The 23,753-nt window shown below is 40.7% G+C and overlaps 1 protein-coding gene across 3 annotated transcripts in view; it reads right to left on the reverse strand.

Annotated features, from left to right (window-relative positions):
• grm8a (glutamate receptor, metabotropic 8a) overlaps nucleotides 1-23,753 on the reverse strand; it is a 327,721-nt gene that overhangs the window by 89,361 nt on the left and 214,607 nt on the right. For all 3 annotated transcript variants that reach the window (XM_050036012.1, XM_050036011.1, XM_050036013.1), the window contains exons 4-6: nucleotides 21,850-21,985; nucleotides 20,024-20,178; nucleotides 16,369-16,506 (exon numbers count right to left, since the gene is read on the reverse strand). In XM_050036012.1, the coding sequence (XP_049891969.1) occupies nucleotides 16,369-16,506; nucleotides 20,024-20,178; nucleotides 21,850-21,985 (429 nt within the window). The remainder of the gene's footprint in view (nucleotides 1-16,368; nucleotides 16,507-20,023; nucleotides 20,179-21,849; nucleotides 21,986-23,753) is intronic.

Raw genomic sequence — 23,753 nt, forward strand, 5'->3', positions numbered from 1 at the left:
AGAAAGCAGCCCAAGCTGACCAATTATAGTTCTTGTGGTTTCCACATCCCCCATGTCTCGTTACATTTTTGAGGAGGTGGACTTCAGATACACCATAGCCTACAGCGTGTATAGGCTCTGAAGCCACAACTTAAGGTAGAATTGTAAATCTCCCTTAAGGCAGCAGAGTAATTGTCAAATAAATGTCAAGTCTCCTTAGTGTAACAGAGTTTAACGAGCATTCTACACATAGATCGTCCTGTTTTGATTCTTCAATCTTCCCATTGTCATTATGTTAGGTTAAACAAAAACTTATTCAGCCCCAGAACCTAAAGCCATGCCATACATCTCCTGGTTCACTTGGCAAGAGGTTCAATGATGAGACTGATGCCAGTAGAACCACTCAAACATGTGTTTCAGTGCCTTCCTAGCAAAGCCAGTGCTGTCTGTGTGTAATACAAACACAAACCGATACATTAAGGCAGTGAGGTGAGGCTAATGCAAGAACGCTGACTGGCTAAGTGCCTTGATGGATGCCTTCATGGACCAGTGTGCCAGCCAGGTTTTACACAGAGAGTGATTGATGGCACCACGGATGACAGACAGACTAATGATTTGGACAAGCTCCTTAATTAAACATCAATTAGGAACACATATTCAATTCCCTCCTGCTCCGCTCGCATTGCCTAACAGATTTTTTTCACCCCCTTTTTTTTCCTCTGTTTTCTCAGGCACACCCACATACATATACACACACATTTATTTCCCTTTTTAAAGATGCAGATGAGATAAATTTGGGAATAATTAAGCGAGGGAATTTTATAATGCAAACTTAATTCAGATGGTGATGAATACATTTACATAAAGGTTGCTTAATTAGTTTTTCTCTCATTTATCAAACATGTCTGAAAGACGTCAGGGAGATGACAGGATAGCGGGAAACGCTGCCCACACACTCACACGTGGAAATTCAAACACATTTATGAATAACTGTCCTAACGACATACACATGCACCTACTTTGCTCAAGTATGTTCCTGCATTATATGTCATAAGCAAGAAAAAAGTGACCCAAACGCCCACAGGAAACCCACACATACGCAAACAGAGTTCTCTTGTTATAACCATACTTGTCTCGCACTGTGCTAGCTTCAGGGCTAATCTGCCAAGAGAGAAATGAATAATCAATAGGAGAGAATAGGAAATGAGCATCAGACAGGGATTCTGCTCCACATGATTTGACAAGAGAGCATTGAAGCCAAGGGTTATGTCAATACACCACTGCACAAATACCAGTCATTAGATTCAAGTCTGTGTGTGAGAATATGCGCGTGTGTGTCTGCTGCTTCCATAATTGGTGCCTGAATTTTTTGAGTGTAGAGTCAGAGATCAATGTCAAATATCATTTTAATATCATTCAGCTGGAGAGTATATACGTGTGTGGAGAGCCCGCTGTCGGGTCAATAAAGTAAAAAATAAGAATATGTCAAGAAGTCAAGCATCAATTCTCAGAAAGTGTTGCTGAAGTGAATCTGTTTTAGGTTTCTGACTAGAAAAATACACACAAGCCGATTGATAGGACTTCATTAAAAAGCTTTCATGACTTAATCACTGATTGAGCAACTTTCTAACAGAGAAGAGTCCAGTTTATTACAAGTTAGAACTTGAATCGTATTTTTGCAGTTATAGACATGATTTCTACGGTTTGCGTCATTGTTGAAATCTAGGATTATGACGTCATTGCTACAGTACAATACAGTCCAACTGGGAAAAACAACAAAAAGGTCGTTAATACAGATAATTGTGGTCTAAAGCACTTTGTACTATGGTAGCCAACAGTTAGATTATCTAAACCAGATTCTTTGGAGGTAAATCAAACTTTGAGCACACCCAAAATGCTGGTAATGACACCTCACTGCAAAGGACAACAGTAAGCACCCAACAACAGCAAGTGCAGTAGGTCAGAGTTGAACCATGAAGTTGGCCTGTAAATTGTGATGGATGTTTGTGATAGAGTCTGAGTCACAACAGTCTAATACCACCTGAAAATCGCATATTTGCTGACCGTCAGCGGTTTAAATTTGTACCCTGTTGTGATGGTGTAGAACTTTCAGTGTCTCAGTATGCTGTGACATCACTCTTGAGATGCAGTCAGAGGTAAATAAGAGTGGAAACTTTGGATCAGAGAGTGCTATATAAAAGGCCACTGAATGAGAAGGTTGTTTATGTTCGTGGTTCTAATTGGTTGTTTTAGTCACTGACGTTTGTACCACTAATCGTGTGCAGCTAAGGTGCTGGCGCATGGCGCAGCCCTAATTATCGTCAATTAAGAGAGTGCTTGCAGCAGGCAGGAAGAGTAACTTTAGATAGTCTGGCTTTGAGATTTTAGTCGCTGGATTTTGTTGCTGTGCAGTCCAATGTGTGCGTACAAGAAAAGCAAGTAATGAATGGACTTCCTGTTCTTTCTTTTAGAAATAGAGTTGAGGAGAGAGTCCACATGTTAAGTGTCCAGACATTTATGGTGAAGCTGCGTCTATTTCTTCGGAAATTAAGACAGTCCATTTCTCCCATTTGCTGAGGAATATTGCTCCAATAGACCTCAGAGAGAGAGTCATCTTTTCCATTTGAGCTCTGATTATGTCCATCCATTGTTTAAGGCTTGGAGGTTCAGATTTGTACCAGTTATTTGTAATCGCTTTTTTGCTGGCAATTACCAGTATTCTACACAGATACCAATCTTTTCCATCAATCATATACAAGTACAAGACCCTGACATCAAAAGGTATTTCATAACCCAAGATCTTCTGAACTTACTCTTCAAAAACCTTTATGACCATAAAACTACTTGTGTTTATTGTCACATCAGACTTCTTTATAGGAATGTTGCCTCTTTCCCAAATCTGTGTAATTAATTTGCTTGGTACAGTGTTACGATTATCAATGGAAATGATGGCAAATCTACAAAAACAACAGTTGCAATAAACCAGGATTTCCCTGTAATGGCTGAAGCACTGTCCAAGTCTCTTGCTGGTGATGTCTTAGGGTTATTTACTAGCTGAAGATCTCTCTTTGTGCCTGCTTCTGCCTTCTTATCGTCCTCTTTCATCTCTTCCCCTCTGTCCCCAGACCCCCTGTCAGACGGCAGCGAGAACGTTTTCTGCTTCATAAAGAGCAAATCGCTGCAGAACACCCCGTCTCATGAGTAATGTGATGCCACAGACATATGTGGCTAATATATATTATATCTCTACATTTTTACTGGTATATATTAGTTCTTATAGTACACACAGCTAATATAAATTATTTATTAGTCATTATTCATATTGTGCTGAATCACTGTCCTGGCACATCTCGGCTACACTCTCTAGCTCTTCCTCTCTGCCTCCAACTTTTTTTAATTTCCTTTTGTCAGTCCGTTCTTGTCTTAATCTCTCTCCTGCACGGCATTCGCACGAATAAATAAACAAGAATTTTCGCTTGTGTTTCGTTGAAGGAATGTGTGTTTTATGTCAGTGGGCCTCCCGTCTTCCCACTCTTAAACAAGCATATATACACACACACACTCACACACACAAAAAAGCAGAGAGAGATGGAACAAAAAACGACACAAGTGAAAGCAGAGAAAAAGCACAATAACGGCAGTGGGAGAGGAGAGGGAGGAAGCTGGATCAAACAAGACAGAAGGATGGCGGAAAGAACCCTGAACAAAAGCAGGAACGGGAGACAATAAATAGAAGGTAAGTTCATGGAAGGAAGGTTGAGAGGAATAAGAAAAACAAATGAAACAACAGAATAAGAGAGAGAGAAGAGGGGAAGGGTGGGGGAGAAGGGGGAAGGTATGCAGTTGAGAAAATAGGTATTGTTGAAGAGAGGACGAACCGTAAAATCACATTAGTAGAGCAACACTTGCTCTCCCTAACCCGCAACAACCTATCACTGCACACAGAAGTGGGTGTGTATTTGCACGTGGCATTTTTATGCCGTATGCTGCTGTTATGCCACACACATCTGCACTCAATCCTTTAATTTCAGCCCTGTACATGAGTCGAGGGAAAAGACAGAAGGAGGTAAACATAATGATAAATTTGGCCCTGGGTCATAAGACTGTCAGCTGTATTGGATTTTTTAAAAGTGATTAGGGCAAGAAGTCGTCTCACTTCAATCAACCTTTAGTACTACTTTGGCATATAAGAAATTAAATTGAAAAAAAAAAAATCAATACGTACAACTTACATCTTATTTTCACAGTCTTGGACGTCATTCTTATCAGCTGTGGTAACATTTCACTCCCTCTGCATATTGTACAGATCTGAGGAAGTGGCAACGTTGCTTAAGCAGACGGGCGAGGAGCATGAGCAGTCATCAGACCAGTGATAAACAAATATTGTTTAGTCAAATTATAAAAACTCCTTATTTGGTAGAGAAAAGTTGAGTCTCAAATCTGGTGACTTTACACTTGACTTGACAAAATTATAAAAAAAAAGACTTGCAACTTGACTTGGAATTTAACACCAATGGCTCGTGAATTCACTTGGACTTGAGCCTTTTGGCTTAAAATATTTATTACCATCCCCCAAAGCCAAAGATTAAAAAAGCATGTTGTTTAAAAAGTGTGCCACGAACCAACCCATTCCCTTCATTTCCTGAATCAACAAATGTTAATACTGTTCATTCCCAGCGAGTTGCCACTTAATTTCTCAGCTCCACTTTGTTTGAACCAATCTGACAGCATTCAAGCATTGTAGGAAATTGTAAAGTTAAATAGTATATAAATACTTCCATGCAGAGGTTGGTTTTATGTAAAAATATAGTTACTAGAGTGAGTTAGGTTTATCTACATTTTGCCAACAATTAAGTACAAGTATAAAGTCAAAAGACAGTATTAGGTTCAGTGGTCGGTTTAAAGATATGTATCATGAAATGTGGACTTCCACGCAGAAGAGCTGGACTCCTGATTGTCTCAAATCTACCCTAATATCACAGACAATTGCAACATATGCAGAGCTTCACCCTGTAATTTATCCCACATTTTTTTCTTGTCCATTATTGTCCTGTTTTTGGCAGAACTACTTCCATACCATGTCAAAAATGCTCTCAATAACTATAAATGTCTCTCCCCATATTGCCATTTTTGGGGGATTAGAAGTTCTAGCTTTCACTTATTTACTGGCAAGATGCCATCTTCTTCTCCACTGGAAGTCTACTGCAGCTCCATCCAACACTTTGTGGCTCAGTGACATCATGTCCTTTCTAAAGCTGGAGAAGATTAAACACTCAGATCAGTTTTACAATAAATGGCAGTCCTTTATAACATTTTTTAACTCTTTTCAATCCCTGTCTCCTGACTGACGGACCCCGACACCTCTTCTTTTTCTTTCTCTTTGGGTTTTTTTTTTCTTTTTTTTGTTCTCTTTTAAAATTTGTTTTCTTTTTTGTCCCAATTAGTATGATGACATCTTTCAAACGTACAACGCATGTTTTGTTATTATTGGTCGTTTGTCTGTCTGTTGTTTGTCTGAGTCTTAACCGTTGAGATGTACAATACTTTGTTAACACACTATTATCATTATTATTATGTTAAAAAAAACTGTGACACATTGTTGTTCTGACAATGCTTTGTTCGACCATGTGCTACACTTTTTAATAAAAATGTTAATTACATGTAAGAGCTTGACTCATTTTGACCCAAAAAAAATAAAAGACAGATAAATAAAATTAGATAAAATATTTGTGGCAATTGAGGCCTCACAAATTCAAATTTAAGTCTATTTAATTACTTTTAAGGCCTAATATTCATAAACATTTAATTCACAGCGGTCACAGCAGGCCACTCTTTCAGAGAAAAATCTGTAGTGAAGCATTCAACAGGTAAAAGGGCAAATATTTCCCTCGGGAGTTGGTGGAGACCAAAACAGAGCTAAAAGGAGAGTGAATGTCAGACACAGCTTACAGCTGTCATTTGGATTTGTAAACAGGCAACACATTGACTATAACAACTTCAATGCTGTCTTTACAGTCTGTTTGACTGCACTCAAGTGGCCCCAAAAAATTAAATCTTACTGCTTTAAATTAATTATGTGCTGATTTCGCTCAGTTTATTCTGTTCTGATGGTGACAGCGTTACCTAACCCTAACCCATGCTGAGCTAAACATGTGCATGCTCGTTTAATTTGTGTATTAGAATAGTTCATGTCTGTATCTATTTGCAGGTGTGCTTTGGGTTGCGTATCAGTAACAGAGGTGTGTGACAGGGCCACACTGAACAGAAGGTCCCCTGAACCTGTTAAAGATGGATTACTCTGTGTGTGTGTGTGTGTGTGTGTGTGTGTGTGTGTGTGTGTGTGTGTGTGTGTGTGTGTGTGTGACTTAACAGTGATAGATGGGCAGCTCAACACTGATGCTTTCAACCACACAGTGCTACCTATGATGGCAACAAGCAGTCTCACATCCACACAGATACCGTTTCTCTGTATGAGGATCCAGGTGCACATTACATGCGTGATACAGAGTGTGCATGTATGACTGGATCTCATCAATCAGCAATCAGTCACACACACACACACACACACACACACACACACACACACACACACACACACACACACACACACACACACACACACAGATACGAGTCATCTATGGAAGCAGTTCAATAACCATGTCCTCTACAAGACGATGAAAAAGGATAATTTCACTCCAGGTAAATGACACTTCATCTTACCTACTGGAAACTAATGCTGCAGAGAGTCATAATATACCGTCTGTCTGTCCCCATCCCTGTCTCCCAATCTGCAATCTGTCTGTCTGCGCCTGTCTGTCTCTAATTGTCCATCAAGCTCTCCATCTGTGTTTGTCTCCATCTTCCAGTCTGTTCGGCCCAGAGGCCTTTTCACAGGGGAGGGAACAGTTTATCCAGCCTGTGAGCCTAATAACTCTCCTTCCCCATCGACCTCGTTAGGATATGGTCTATTTGCAGCGAGCGAACATGTGTTTGTGCACACACGGTAAATGTGTGCATGCTGGGTTAAGTCAGGATCTAATTAACTCCTGGAACTGTAGCGTGCATTTCACACCAACAGATCCATGCACACATCACTTTGCATCTTCAAAAACATAGTATTTCGACTGAGTGAGAAAAGCATCCTTGTGCTCAGACAGCAAGGGCATCAAACTATTGCCTGGTAGCCTTTAGAAGATAATTTTTCCCATTAATAACACTCTCTTATGTATTAATATTTCATGTTAAACTGGGGAAATGTAAAGCTTCGGGTGTATGTGTGTGTGGTGAGTGTAAGCATTTGATAATCTTCTGTGTTTGCCCATTAAGTAGGATGGAAGTTACAGCATAACCTTCATTAGGCAGCTGCAAAGGGAAATACAGTCTCATGGTAATCTTGTTAATCAGGGAAAGTAGACCTGGGAGCTTTAACTATTAGGAGAGGATTTTCTCTCATAGAATTTTCTCTCTTTACACACATCTTTTAGAGTCTCATCTTACCTGGGTGAGAGTTTTTATCTACCTTAGTTAAAGGTCCAGTGTGTAAGATTTGGATAAATGTAATTAGATAAAATGTTTGTTGTCGTTAAGACCTCACAAATTGTAATTTAAAACTTTTTCATAACTTTTAAGGCCTTACTGTTGTAACATTTGACTTTTTCAGGACCTGTAGACACAAACACTGACTTTGTTCATTATATAAAGTCTGTTGTTCATGTATTAAAACATATGGAGAGTCATACTATTGTACTGTGTACCACATCAGCACAAATTAACACAACATTTTCTTCATTTAGTTGTACTTAACATTCAAAACAAAATGATTCTGTACTGCTACTTTCGCCGTTCATTGCTTGTATCTGCACCATGAGTTTCCCCCCTGTGTAGCAGGGTTAAAAGACCTCTGATTGAGTGTTATTGGACCCATTAAACCCAGCATGCAAAACAAGATTCGACCATAATAAGCCATGCAAGTGAAACCTATACAGCTGCATAAAACATACATTATTACAAATAGCTTTGCAAATAGTTCTTCTAAGATGGCTCGCCCATCAGAACTATATAAGTGTTAAACAGTGACGTTAACGTCTGCTTCATTTATGGACCTCGCTTTTATTTGCCACATTTACAGTGAATATAACAAAATGATATGGTCTATTAGTTTTTGTTACCATGTGAGCAATGTACGTAAGACTCGACTAAGCACACATCAATGGGAGTGAGAGCAAATGAGAACATGAGTGAGGCAAAGCAGTTTTCTGAGCTTTGACATGTTTTTTTTTTTACTACATTCACAGTGCTCTGTTAGTACTGTATCTCAATATGTTCGTGCAAATAACGTCCTTCAATTTGAATTTGCCAGAACAGAAAGAAGTGACAGATGATAGTTAGAAAGACAGGGCAGGAGAAAGTCAGACACAGAGAAAGTAGACTCCAGATTGACAGTCAACAAAGTAAGAAAAGATCACCAGAGCCACGAGAAAGGAAGATAAAATAATGATATAATTCCCTCGAGAGTGACACAAGTCACAACCCACACAGAAGGGAGAAAAAAAAAGAAAAAAACAACAGCCAACAGTGTAACAACCTTGTTTCCTGCTCGCACTGCACTTTAATTCCTCTGTGTGTACCTGAGGCGTATAGCTCCTGTCACAAGGAATGCCATCCACTGGTGGAATAGATCCATTGATGGGCCCAGGTGGAGAAGAGTGTGGATGGAATATGTGTGTCCTGTGTGTGTGTGAATGGGCTTTAATACCAGTTCTTCCCTTTTTTGCGAGTGTGTGTACAGTGTTGATGTGTGACGCCTGTCCCAGTGTGTCTCTGTCCAGCCTGGAGCAGGGAAACACAGGTTCCACAGAACAAGGGTGTGATAATTCAAGATATCAGACAGAGTCACAACACAGAGTGAGGTGGAGTTGCTGCCACACATTCATTTTCTATGAGGAGCAGTGAATCCATCCTGCAGAGCATGATGGGATTACAGCAGACACGGACTTGGGTGGACAAAATTTTCTAACTGTGACCTGGAAGGAGTGGAAAATTGCAGCGCAGGAAGCAATCACATGTGAGATCTGTCTTGTCTTTGACTCTGTGTTTGAGCCGCCTTCATTTTACTGCCATTTTATTCCAATTAGGCACCGATCCGGCTCTGAAATGTTTTACTGGGGAAACAGATCAGAGCAAAGCCAAATTCCAATTATCGCTGCTGTGCAGCAGTGAGTCGAGGCCGGGCATTTTGAGCAGGGAAAAGAGAAAGGAAGATTTAGAAAAAGGAAAAGGAGGAAGACAAATGAGATTTTAAAAATATCTTTGAAATCATAATAAACACAGCATAATGCCTGAGTGGGCATTAATGTGTTTATTCAGTATTAACATTATTCCGTTAACAAGACAAATTTTTGAACATTTTTGTACTTCAGCAAGACCAAGGATTCCCAACTGGTCCAGCCACAGGGTCCAGATTTCTCCTTAGTCATTAGTCCAAGGTCCACACGCTTTAATATATTCAGCATCATACTTGCATTTAGCCATGTCATCGACCTAGTTTGTTGTCTCTGTCAAGTAGCTGTCTGTTATTCACACACTCTCCGGCAGGAAAAGGCACTTCAAAATAAAAGCACTGTGCTAGAAATTCGCTGTACTTCAGAATAAAGGGTTTTTGACAAACTTGACACATTTGCAAGTCACTTGTGGTCCATAAAGAGTGGACTCGTGACCCACTTTTGGACTGGGACCCAACAGTTGGAAACCACTGATCTAGACATAATTTGTATTCTGTATTGTTTTGCACAAAGACTGATTGTTCCATATGTGACAAACTGATGTTTAAAGGTGCTCTTATTTCAATCAACTGCTACAGTATACATGAGGATAGACTATTATCAAAAAAATCTACCATGACCTCAAAGTGTTGTCATTTATTTTCATTTACACTGGAGAACACAAAAATCTGTCTGGATCATTTGTGGACGCCGGTCTGAAGATGCTTTATGGTAAGTTTGTTGTTAGCTGATCTAAAAATGTGGAAGGTGTTTGGTATTATTTTTACAGTTTTTAAGAGAAACAGAGCAATGGACGTCATAATTCCTGCTGCTTTTTGTTAGGAATTTTCAGTGTTTTAAACTTGAAATGGTTGTTGTCCCAGCTCCATCGTCAGGACTACTAGCCTGCAGTGTTAACTGAAGAAGTTTGGCTTTGGACCTATATACAATGTTATTAAAGTAACCTAGCATCCTCAGACGGAACCTGCCACAGAGCTCTTGAAAACTGGCACAAACAAGGCACTAGAGTAACACCCAGTGCCCGACCATTTTCCAGGCAGTTAAAAACACGGCATGTGTACAGCCGCTAATTTCCAGGGCTGGGAAGTAGCTCCATGCCCATTAGCCACTTAGCACAATCATTGCTGCTTTGCCGACAGCGACATTAACAGGCGGCTCGCTCAGTGTGTGACGTGCACTTGTAGATAAAATATAGGCCTATATTAATGAAGGTTCATTAGTACGGTTTTGTATTTCTCTGTAATGTAGCACAGTGTTAACAATGTTACTGATACTATTCTTTCTCACACCTTCAACTCAAACCATTGTGTTGCCCCGCCCAAAATATATCATTTAATAATTACATTAATATCGTAAAGATGCGGGCGACTAGTCGACTAAAGGCCCTAAATGACAACTATTGGCCAACTAGGAAAATTCTAGTCGGGGGTAGTCCCAACTGACAGTCCATCAAAGCTTATTTATAACGGATTGACTTATAACTCTAGGTAAAGACTCGATTAGTGGAGCTATAAATAGAAAAAGAGGTGTGTGTAAAACAGAACAACACAGCTTGTATTATAAATACATACAGCTGCATCTTTATAAAAACAAGGCCGATGGGACTTGAGGATCAGGTGTCAAAGTATCACATTAATTAGGAGCTTGTTCACTCATCCATGATTTTATCGGCAGCCACTGGGCATGGGAGTGTTTGTGAGCATGTAAGTGTGTATGCAGGCTTATCTATGATCTGGTGCCTGCTTCAGTCAGCTTCCCCTCAGGCATCGGTTTTACCTGACTGCACGCTTTCAACAGAACACAGTTTTATCCCAGTATCTGAGTTGTCCTGGCGGATGCTCTTACGAGCATATCAACCATGCTTGAGGGGAGAAAAAAAAACAACCTTTTTACTACAATCAAAAGTTGGAGTGCTTCGGATTTCCTCTGTTTGTGCTTAGTATTCTTTTTATGAAAGATGAAATGATGACAGATGAAAGTTGAGGTAGCGAACTGTAAATAAATTATTAAAATGGATTTATAGGACTGGAGAATAGATGTCCAGCTACTATTGCTGGTAGTAGCAGTAAGTCCACACAATACTGGGTATTTTTTCATTAGTTAAAATATGCATTAACTTTGTATAAGATGTCAGATTTAAGATGAGACGAAACGAATCGAGACTTAAAGCAATACATAGTCAACATTATGATGGTACACCACATACATAACAAATACATACAATGAAAATAAAAACAGAGGATATATAAAGTTCTGCACATGCCTTGAGAAAGACAGAAATACACAGGCATTGTAGAAATGAGAAGGAAGTCATAACTACTCATTTTGTCCTCACACAGGAATCAAAATGAACTTATATCTTGCAGTAAGACTGAAAGACAGACGCAAAAGAGTTGGTGATGCATAATAAGGCTAAGTCTCCACATAGGGCTTTCTTTTTTTTTTGGGGCCGACTTCCTTTTTTAGAGAGTTTCAACTTTTTGCGCAGCCACTCTTTTGCTGCTTCTTTTTGAAAGTCTATGAACTTTTCAAAAAAGCGCTGATGTTTGTCACTGGAGCAGGACTCGTCCCCCTTGTAACCACATAAATTGAGTACCCTGATCTCCATAAACCTTCAATTCATCAAATTTAATATAAATATATGCTGTTTTCCCCTGCGGTCTCACTCTGCTGTTGCAGGCCGTCTGTTTACAGTCCTGTAGTCTCATTCACCAGACCTTTCTCAAGAAAAGAAAGGTCTGGCTGGGCCGACTCTCACTTTAAGATTGGAGAAAAAAACGCCCCGGCTGCTTGTATTTCTTTCAACCAATCACAATCGTTCTGGGCGGTGCCACAGCAACGGTGCGCTTGCAAAAATATTGCCGGGGGGAAACAGGTTTTGGTGTAACACGCCCACAAAAATATCGCCTACAGGACGCGAACCATGGCAGAAAAATGGCTACATCCCCGCAAGATCAAACACCGCAAAAGTTAGTAAAGGACGTGTTGAAAACTGCAACCGGAGGTGGTAGGGCGGGACTTCAGCGGGTGGCTCGTTCCGCCCAATGAGAGGCTGATCTATGCAGCGAACTTCCGCCCACTCAGACTAACAGTCCTGTAACGCCATCCCCACCACTTGCATCTGCCATATTTATCAGCTCAGCTGCCTGTTCTACCAGACTGACCTCAATACATACAATATATCCTCAAAACAGCCTCTTCAATATAAGGTGAATTGAAAGATGAGCGTCTGTTTTTTTGATGGTTTTGAAAATCACATACCATAAGACTTCAAGAAAAAGCCTAGTCCCAATTAAACACTCCCTTTTCCTAGCCTGGTGTGGCTACACAATATGACAAGTTTTTTATTTATTTATTGTCACAGAAGTTATTTGGATGTATAAAACCAGGTTGTTGGCTACCTCAAATTATTTTTATTTTATTTTTTAAATACTTTATTAATCCCAGAGGAGAAATTCAATTTTTCACTCTGTTGTCAATTACACACAGGTCCGAACACACACATGCACAAACTGGACCTATACATGCACTAAGTGGAGAGATGTCAGAGTGGGCTGCCCATGACAGGCGCTCCAAACGGTTGGGGGGTTCGTTGCCTTGCTCAGGGGCACCTCGGCAGTGCCCAGGAGGTGAACTGGCACCTCTCCAGCCACCAGTCCACCGGTCCATATTTTGGTCCGGACGGGGACTTGAACAGGCGACCCTCCGGTTCCCAACCCAAGTCCCTATGGACTGAGCTACTGCCGCCCCTAATGTGTCCATTCCTTGATTAGTCGGTAAGTTGTTCATATTCCTTTAGTCCGTAAGGGTCCTCAGATCAAAAGAATCAGGAGTTTTTCATAAAAATTAATCCAAGTTGTGAGTATTGTTTTAACAGCATAAAGTTGTGTTGTGTCGGTATGCCGGGTGCCATAATCCTCGAGTGCCTTAACTCTCTCTCTGGGCTGTCTGTCAGAGCTAGATCAAATAAATGATTCATAATTGACATATTATCTGAAGCTTAATTTTTAAACAAGTAATATTCATACTGGTTTAAAAAAACAATTTGATTTTATTCCCATATGTTTGCTGATAAACAGTTTTGTGTGAAAGGAATTAAAGGTCTGTCCCAAATATAGGCCTCTTGATTTCAGCCTGGGCTTCTAAATGAAGTTATATGGTATGAAGTTTAAGGTTGGGACTTAAAAAAAACACCTTGATATACCATCAAACTTCAATACTGCCTTAGCCTAGTTGTCAGCGTTGCTCCATTTCAGGCAGCCATGGCATGGGACTCGTCCTTATGGTAACCATGACAATAGAGAAACTCAATCTGGCCGTGTGTTTATCCCACACTGTATGATATGTCAGTCAGAAACTGTCACAGCAAAGTCAGAAAAGCCCATTTGTGGGGGCGTATCAGCTGGACGCTGAGTGTTGCTGGTGAGTGTTGAGCTTTTATCATTGACGCTTTGTAAGCTCATTGTTATCGATGTAGCTGACTCTCTGTTACGGCAGTGTTAGGATATTCTTGTCAAAGAAACAAAACCCATGCCCAGTGCTTCATCAAAAAAGTGCTGAAGCGCCCCCCAGTGCCATGCCAGAGAAAAACGCCACATGGGCACACGCCCTAAGTCATGTAGTGAAATAAAGCCCTCGCTGATGAGTGACTGATGAAGCACTGGTTTAGCATCAGAGGAAGCTGAACAAGTGCTCATATTTGTGAGACATGTTTCAAAACATGTTTCACATTTAGGAGTTCATTTTGTTTAATTGGTTAGTGGTCACCTATTACGAGTTCAAATAATTCAAAACACACATTTTCTGCACTGCCAACAAGGGCGCCTCTGACGGTGCGCTAACAATCTTTGACTAGAAATGCAATGTTTAGTCTCTGATAAAAAAATATGTCACTGTTAAAAAAGGCTCATATGGTGTTCTGATGAAATCCTGATTCAATACTAGTTTTCTTCAAAAATGTACGATTAATCTTGTATTTGCTTTAAAAATCCATAATGTTCAATACTAATTGATGTATTTTTCAAACTTTGCAGCTAACACAGCAGATGTTCCTATTTTTAATGAGAGCAGCAGAGAGTTTGTTTTGGACCGTGGTGGAATGTAACTATTTTTACTTAATAGGCCTTTTCACAGCTCTGATATCAATCACAGAGTGCTATTGTTTATATTTGTTTCTGCTTGTGACAGGTTTAAAGATGACAGAGCGTGATGTATTCAACAAACCTGGCGGAGGATTCTGTTCAGGTCATGTTTGGGCAAAATGAGCTCAGACGGAAACAAGTGTTTTCACTCTCATTTCCTTCTCTCAATCTCACTGTGGCTTATTGGTTTGTCCTTGGTGTTTCCTGTGTTATTTATTCACTTTAGTATTATTCCTTTGTCTCTCCGTTTCCAATTTGTGCAACCAAATATTATTTTTCAACCCCTCTTCTTGCTAATTTTTGTCATTTGCACTTATTGACACTGTCTCTCTTTCTATCTGTCTCTCCCTCTCAGCCCAATCATATGCAATAATCACACCCATTTCCACATCCTCCCATCATCGGTGTCACCAAGGCGACCTTGAGCAGCAGGCTGCTGATTGGCTTCTGGGTTGATGATTTGGAGGTCGTGAACCCCAGCACTTGGAATTAATGGACTTTGTCGCGCGACTACAGGGCCGTCGACACGTACACGCCCACATACATGGATGCCACGGGAAGTAATAGACGGTCAATGGGAGTCACAGCCCTTACAAACCTAATTATGTGAACTAATGACGGGCATCAGATGGGGAATACTCACTGTGACACACACACACACACACACACACACACATAAACATGCAGACTCAATCACAGCAGCGTGAGGTCATACAGGCGCTAAATCAGAGAGGTGTCATGTTTGTGTTAATGGACATACATACAGGTAAAGTCCATCAGCGTTATTTACTCAGTAGCTAACTGAACTGTTTGGTTTTGGTAGCCAGTGACAACCGTAGATGCGATGAATGCGCGTACACAACCCTGTCTAGATCACACACACATGCACACACAGCGCAGGTAAACACATCAGCAGAAGTGCTTGGTCTTGTTTAAAATAACAAGCTGCAGGCGTTTTGATATGACAGCAAAATGCAGGTCAAACCACATATCATGAACACATGCAAAAAATGACAAGAAGTGCCTCTCACAGCAAAAACACACACATTTACTCTCCAGACACACACTCGTGGAGGATACTAAATGACCACATTTACAAGCACAGACTCCGACAATTATTTAATTTCCCTTTTAGGTTTGAGTACACAAACAATTGCTCTTGTTGAGCTGCATTGCTCCTTGGAGCCTAACAGCGAGTGTGATCTGTGCTTTAAGGATACTTATTAGAGCCAGCAGCGCTCTCTATGATATATACACACTAATTAAACCCCCGTGCTTGTCCCTGTTGATAAACTTTCAGAGCCAGGGTGCTCCAATGAAGCCTCAGACAATCCACAGTGATGTGGTAAATCTGCTGAGATTTTCCTGGGCTGGCCTAATTGGGAAGGGACCAAAAAGAGAGGTTACATTTAGGGTGAAAAAGTTTCTCTAAAGACTTCAATCTTGTGAGAAGCTGAAGCTGTTAACAATTTTAAGAAAGAGATAAAGTAGTAGTGGTAGTTTTCGGAAGCTTCATTGATGAGCATTTTAGCTAGTCATGGTTTTGCATCAAACAAAACAAGAAGAATGAGGCGGCGCAAGATGTAAGGATGTGGTTGATGTGGTGCAGGGATGAGAGAAGACCAATTAAAAGTGACCACCTGCCAGATTTGTTAGAGGGTAAAACTTTAAACTCTCCGCGGAACATCTGTGGAGGTAAAACACCACTTCTCAAATTGGCAAAATGATTTGTTACAGACTGGGTTACAAGTGTGAAGCCCCCCCCACTCTAGCTCGGAGCATTTTTATCACTTTCTTGTCTGCACTATAACTAAGGAGCAATCCGAACAAAGTCTGCCTAATTTACGCCCACTGCCTGTTTTTGCTGTCAGGCATTTTGAGTTTCTTTGGCTTTTTCTTTCCAAATGGTTGAAACACTGGTGAGCAGTAATTCATTTCATGAAAGAAGCCAAAGTGTTGAGTCTTACCTGTGCACTTCTTCAGGCTGCCAGGCCGTTTACCGTGCATCCCCAGCTTACAGTTGAAGTTTTCCTCCCAGAATTCAGCAAACCAAACGTTTCTTCTGTTGTTTGACAGTGAGCGGCTGCGGAAATACCGATCAAAAGCTGTAAAAGAGACAGACAGGGTACAGTTATAAAAACCTAGGGTGAAGAGGGGTTTCCATTTACCTTTTTGAAACTACACTGAATACATCTAACTGTCCATAAAGAGAACTAAACCAGCATCATTCTGAGTAAAAGAGCTGTTTTCAACACCTCCAAGATCTTGTTTGATGAGAGAGGGCATCTCTTCTGAGCCTGCCTGCGCTAAAAAATTATGTTCGTGATGGTGTTATACGTTTTGACTCACAAAGGCCTATGTTATGAATAGCCTATGGATCTAAAGTATAACTGAAAAGTCATTTCTGCGGAGCTCCTATCAAATACTGAAGCCGAGAGCGGGGAGAGCAAACATTTCAGACGGAGCTTTCACAGTCTACGTTGGCTACTTGTCCAATTTAATAAGCAGTGAGGAGGAGAGAGATGGGGGAGAACGTATTTCTCCACTCACAGGAATGGAAATACCTGTCAGAGGCTGGCAGGCTGAGATAAAGAGATTCGCGAAAGAAAAGAGAAATGAGGGAGACAAAAACACTCCTTGTACTACTTAGTTCATACCACAATTAATTGGAAAAGCAACTTTTTGCTTTGTTGTCTGTGAGGAAATGACAGCAAAACTGGATTTTTAGAAGACATTTTCATTGCCATGTTGCTTTATAACCATCATTAACATCATTGGTGGTGTGTTGGGTACCTGAATACATTAGGAGTTATTTACTGTTCCTGTGGGCCTCAGGTATGCCCCAGGAAGGCAGCAAAGAGGCATTTACACTTCACTAATAAAAAGAAGGAGTCATTTCCAACACCACTGGGACTGGAGTTCAGGGCAACACGGTGCATATGAAACGAACTGCGGAGGACAGGTAAATCACCGGGGACTATCAGAGTGACTTGGACAGCCTGTGCCATACCAGACTCGCTGTAAAAGGTGACAAGAGCTGCCTTGATTAATCTCCTCTGCTGTCAGGGAAATTGGTCCTGCGTGCACCTGTGTAGCTCAATTGCTGCTTAGACTGCTGGGAACAGTGGGTTACCTCCCTGTGGAGCTCAACAGGTAGCACATCTCTACCATTCCAGATTACATGCTTCTCACTGTAATCACAGATGCGCTGCTCATAAAATCAGAACATAAACATTTAAGGTAAAGTGAGGTTCTTTAAACAGCGTTAACTTTGAAGCCCTCATATCAGACAAGACAATTACTTCCACCAATTTGGCATTTGTTTGGGGACAATGGACCTTCTGGGGCACCAATGATTTGGGGAATACATTTATTTGCTTGGATGTTATTGGCTAAGCAAATTTTAGCCTTGCATTACTTCCACAAATACAGTCGCTTAAGTGTTTTTTAGAGTATTTCACCTCTTCCTGACTCGATGGGATGCGAACGAGCAAGCAAACGTTAGATTGTTACAGTGTTTCCCAACAAAGATGTCCTAGCCTGCTCTGTGCATCAGCAAACAGGCTAAGCTCTGTGTCACTGTGACACTTTTCCTTGCTCCATCCACCAGAGTTCACTCATTTGCTGTTACAGTAATAACTAGATACTGCATGTCAAGATGGCACCTATTCAACACAATGGAGTTGCTCACCTGGCATATATGCCAAACAAAAATTTATAGCTTCCAGATTTACTTTCATGGCATGCGGCCCAACAAATACACGGGGTAGTGTTTCTCTTGCTGGCCCTGCCTGCGAGTTCCCACTCAGTTAATAGATTTTACATTTTAATGACATGTATTTTTAAACCATTTTTCTCAGCTTGAGGAAAGTTTTACAAATTAAAAACCTCCATGGATAAAAAAAATCATGATAAAAAAGAGTCATAGTTAACCTTGTTTGCAGTTGGAGGGAATAGTTTTGCTGAAATAAAAAACTGACATAAACACTGACTTTATTTGTGATCGCAATGCACAAAACGCTGTCTTCACGTTCAGTGTGAGCACTCCATTACAGTTAGATGAAAGGATGTAATATACACTAATTATAAAGCTGGAGCCAGAAGACAGTTATTCTGTTCAAAAAACCGAAGTGTAAAAACAACAAGCTTCAGTATAACAAAAATACACGTGGCAGGCTATTTTTTGCGCCAGGGGCAATGATTTCCTTAAGTCACCACTGGTCGCCTGGCAACCTTTCAGCAACAAAACTTCAATAAGACTATTATTTTTGTAGAGATCCAGGCTGGCTGTTTCTACCAGTCCCCAGGCTTTGTGCTAAGCTAAGTTAATCATCCTTTGGTTCTTTTTTAATTCTTTTAAAAAAAAATTAAATTTTATATACTTTATTAATCCCCGAGGGGAAATTCAATTTTTCACCCTGTTTGTCAATTACACACGCTCCGTATTTTGGTCCGGACAGGGACTTGAACAGGCCCCTATGGACTGAGCTACTGCCGCCCCATATATTCACGCAAAGATATAAGTGGTAGAGATCTTTTCATCCAACTCTTGGCAAGTGAGCAACTAAGCCTGTTTCCCATAATGTCAAATTATTCCTTTCAATAAAAAATCATTAATCAAATACGCAATGTTTTAACATAAATTCGAACCGACAGTAAACTATGAGGTTTTAATGTCTATTGGGATCCCCATTAGTTGTTGCCTTGGCTTGATTATTGAAAATATGCCATAAGGGGTTTTAATTAAATAGCGTTTCATAAAAAAGTGCATTATATCATTTTTATATTCTTAAAATGTCATGCAGTAAAAATTGTCTCCCTCAGGAATATAAATATTAGAAACACCTCATTATAATGGACACCAACTGCTGCCTTAAAAACTGACCTTAGAGTTGAATCAACACCTCTCTGACACAGTATCGCCAACACCTGAGCATCTTAAGCTTCACAAAGGCAGGATTGGTTGCATGTTTATTGAATTATCTTGCATCACATTGTCAGGTGTACTTTATAAATTGGTAACTCCATGTATGCACTCTCCAATAATCCTGCGCTGATCCCACCTCACACACAACTCTGTCTATTCTGACGACCCCATATCGCGTTCCCTCATGCCAACCAGCCAAAGCTGACTTTGATTCATTTAAACCTCGACATAGGCTCCCTCTCCCTCCCTTTCAGTTTATATCTTGCCGCTTTTGTGTCCCTCCAGGAGTCAATTATCTAATAGGGAGCTCTGACAGGGAGCAAATGAGGATATCCTCTCTGGCCTAATGGCAAAAACTTGTTATCCGCTGGGATCAAGAGTCAGGGAACATGAGTGTATTTTACTTTCTGTTTCTGGTCTTCCCCCCGTCCCCTTAATTTGAGCTATTAGACTTTAAACACAAACACACACACACACACACACACACACACACACACACACACACACACACAACATCAGCTTACTTCAATTTGTCACACAGCCAGGTGTGAGGAAAGAATCTCAGTGCAGATGGAAATTTTTGGCATCTTTACCAATTTCTACAAGAGATCTCCCCCGCATCAACTGTCAGTTACTGACTGTGTATGCGATGACCTAAGAGCACGGCATCACTGTGTGTGTCTTCACACTCTTACCATCCACAGATGCTCGTTTTGGGAGTATCGTGATGGCTCCCTCTGCCACTCTCTCCTGGCCAATCACAGGGGAGATTTTGGACCCCCAGCTGTCTGAGCCAACCCACAGGAAGTGACCCGTCTGGTTGTTCTTTTTGGCTGCATCCAGAACTCGTCTGTTAGGGAAGAGAGCAGAGAATTGAAGTGTTAAAGTAGCACAGGAACGAACAACAAAAATGGGTGGAAGCATTAAGTGTCTCTAACTAGATCCTGATGATGGCCCTTTTGATGTCCTATTGATCGAGACAATGAACTCCTCCCTCCACAGTAACTGTACCATGGTCTCGTAAACAGCACACTGAAAGTGTTCATTCCACTGGGTTTAAGCTGAGTCTAACTCGCCTCTGCAGCAGATGGTCCTCCTCATCGATCTCATCTGATCAGCTGTGAATGGATCAACAGATCAATTATCCAACCCACAACTCAGAAAGTACTGTTGAGGAAAAAAATATCTAATGGAGAGCTCCCCTGCGCTGCGTTCACGGACCCCGAAAACCATACAAATTTAGAGAGAGGACGCACATGCATTTAAAAGAATAAAAGGGGAATGCAAGCCAAGAAAAACTTGACAGATGGGTAATTGCAGCAATTTTTGGGTTGATACTATTTGTTGCATAGATCTGATCTGATTTTAATTCATATATTCATTTTGTTTGTCTGTTTTTGGGTTGATGTTTCCCCTTAAGGGGGAGTGGTGGGCTCCGACGTATCCGCCTTCCGTCCATCCCGAACCGGAGGCCCCGCCACCCCGCAGGGAGCCAGACACAAAGCACCACCAACAATGGGAGGAAGAATAAGATCTATATATCATTGACAAGTTGAGGTGTGTGTTATGATATGACCATTTTAACACCACAGAAAAATCCATGCTGTGATTTTGTATCAAAAACTGTTGACATTTGGAGATTTATATAATAACTGTAACTTACATCAATTAAATGGCGAGCACTTCTGTCCCTTAAACTGCTGAGAAACCCCTTAGTGTCAATACACCTATATTAAAGCCATACATTCCCTGAATGCTCCAGGTTTGTAGGTTGTGGCTGTAAAGTTTTATGAGGCTGCGTTTATCCTAGAGGTCACAATTTGTCACTTTGTACAGTGAAGTCAAGTTTAAAAAAAGTCTCCCTACAATGAAATAGCTACTTTGGGGACTAACATCATTACGAATAAATACCGTTTGGCTCATTGAATCCACAAGAGTCTCAGCCTTCCAGTCATACCCAAGTTATGCAATTCCAATACTGTTAAGGGACCCCAGTGTGCAGAAAGATTCAAATACACCACTTTTAGAGCAGGCGAAAAAAACACATTTATACTGCATGCAAAAACTACATGACATTAGCATAGACTGGGCATGTCTGTGTATGGGAGACTTGTGGGTACCCGTAAAGTCGAGAAGTCAAGGGACACCTTTGTTTTTCCTCACCAAACGTTAGCCTAACTGGACCAATATCTAGCCCAATTCCCAACAACCTCACATGGCATGTTACCAATGGATTGCTTGATAAGTGAGCCTGCCACATTCTCTTAAAAACAGTAACACTGGCCATGAGTGCTGGTGTTCTTGCAGTTCTCTTTGGGTTAACATCAGTGATGGTGTTATTGTCTAGGGGTAATAGTCAGTTGTCACTTCAGTGACATTAAGGTATCTTAGGTATGTTATTATAAGAGAGTAAGCTGATAATGCAGCAGAATGTATCATTACACCCAAAGTACAGGTAAAGGCAGCAGCACAATGATGAGCAGTGGCAGCGGGGACACTTGTTTAAGGGCGCGGTACGTACCGTATGTCGTCCTCATTAGCGAACATGATGACGGCCCTGGCATTGGAGGTCTCCAGCAGGCGTCTGATGATCTTGTCAAACTCCCCTGGCCTGGGCTCCCTGGGGATCTTCAAGGACTGGGCGATACACACACCACCTGGGACAGATTGAGACAGAGAATCTGTATTTTAGTCAGTGATTTCCATTTATTCATTTATATTCTTCACTCACATTTAGCCACTCTCTCTTAATATGGCCTGCAACCAGTAAATAAAACAGTGTTTGTGGTCGTAAACACTTCCCCTGGTGCATGAAGTAATGTGGTTTAACATCTCCAGCTGCGTCAGCACTTTGAGATAAATATAGGAATAACTGGACGGTTAATACAACAGCAGCAGCCATCATTTAAAATTCAAGGGAATCCAAGAAAATCCAAACCACAGGATGTAGTACGACTGGCCAAGTAGTTTTGGGGAAGACAAGCACTTTTTAAAAAAATATGAGGATCACAGATTAAACATTCATGTCGAAACAGGCAGATTATGAAACAAGAGTTGGAGAGTAGGGTGAGATATGACAAGGTATGAAGGAAGTAGAGCACTGGAGCAGGGAAATACAAGACACAAAAGGCTGAGAGGGAAGGATGTAGTGCTGATGACATAATGGAATAACGGCAAGAAAAACAAGATGTGGAAAAAAGAGGAAAAAGCAAGAGGGAGAAGAAGAGGTTAATAGTGGAATTGAAAGAAAAGGCAAAGAGTTTGAGATGCAGCAATGGAGGGCAGGATGGAAAGGAAAGACGAGAAAATTAGAGAACACATGGGAAGGAAATTACTGTGGTGATGGGAGGTGTTGACCACAAAATACAAGGGAGAAAATGAATGGGGCAACATTGTGATTCAAAGATCACGTCACTGCGCACAGCGTGAGCGCCAGGAAATATCCTCTGTACCCACTTCACACTCCTTCATTTCCTTTTGTGAAGAAGGACCAGAATAGCGGCTACAGCAATATTAGTTATTTCACTCGCAATGTGTGATAATGCGGGGGATATTTGTTGACATTGTTACGCTCGCCCTCTTCTTCTCTCAATTTCAATTTTCATTTTCAATTAAACTGGCTTTATTGGACTGACATTATGAATCAAACATGTCACCAGAGCGAAAGGTCACATATTCAGACACAATGCACAATAGAATCTAAAAAGTAAATTGCGTCTCTCGCTCTCGCAAACACGCACAAATAGTTCATGTTCAACCCTGGAAATGTGGAGGAAAAATGTGTAATGGTTTTTGAATGACTCTCTGAACAAATGGGCATCCACATAAAGAGGAAAGGAAACATCTCTTTAGAGAAATGAGACGTCTTTTCCTCTGAAGCGTTACGTGACGCTGATTACAGGTGGATCAGCTGTCAGGAGGCTGTATTAACAGTTATAGAAACTTTTAATGGAGTTTGTCTGCACACACATAATGTTATACATACATAATGATAAACATACAGATACAGCTGTCAGTAGCAGAGCAGCAGTGTTTTCTCTCTGTCTAAGAATACATTACTGGAACACTGGAAACAATTTATTAGGCCAACTACTTCAGGGAAAATTAAAATTCTGTAACTCATCAACCTGACGCACAGGAATGATCAGCCTCAGTGAGACTGAAAGGACATGATGATTACTGATGTAAAGTGTTTCTTGCAGGCAGTCAGACGCTCTGACTTTAACTGTATCCATAATAAAAGTTGATGAGGGAAATAACAGATCGTGAAGAGAGAAATCTTTCTAATAAATGAAGAAATTCGTTTGTTTCTTTTTCTTGGTCAGATTTTTAACTTGATGGTCAATCAGAAAACAAATAAAATATAAAACGTGGCAGTGATGCACTTGATCTAAATCTTTAATCTGTCTTCCCTCTGGAATTGAG

Source organism: Epinephelus moara, chromosome 23, assembly GCF_006386435.1.
Source record: "Epinephelus moara isolate mb chromosome 23, YSFRI_EMoa_1.0, whole genome shotgun sequence".
Lineage (NCBI taxonomy): Eukaryota > Metazoa > Chordata > Actinopteri > Perciformes > Serranidae > Epinephelus > Epinephelus moara.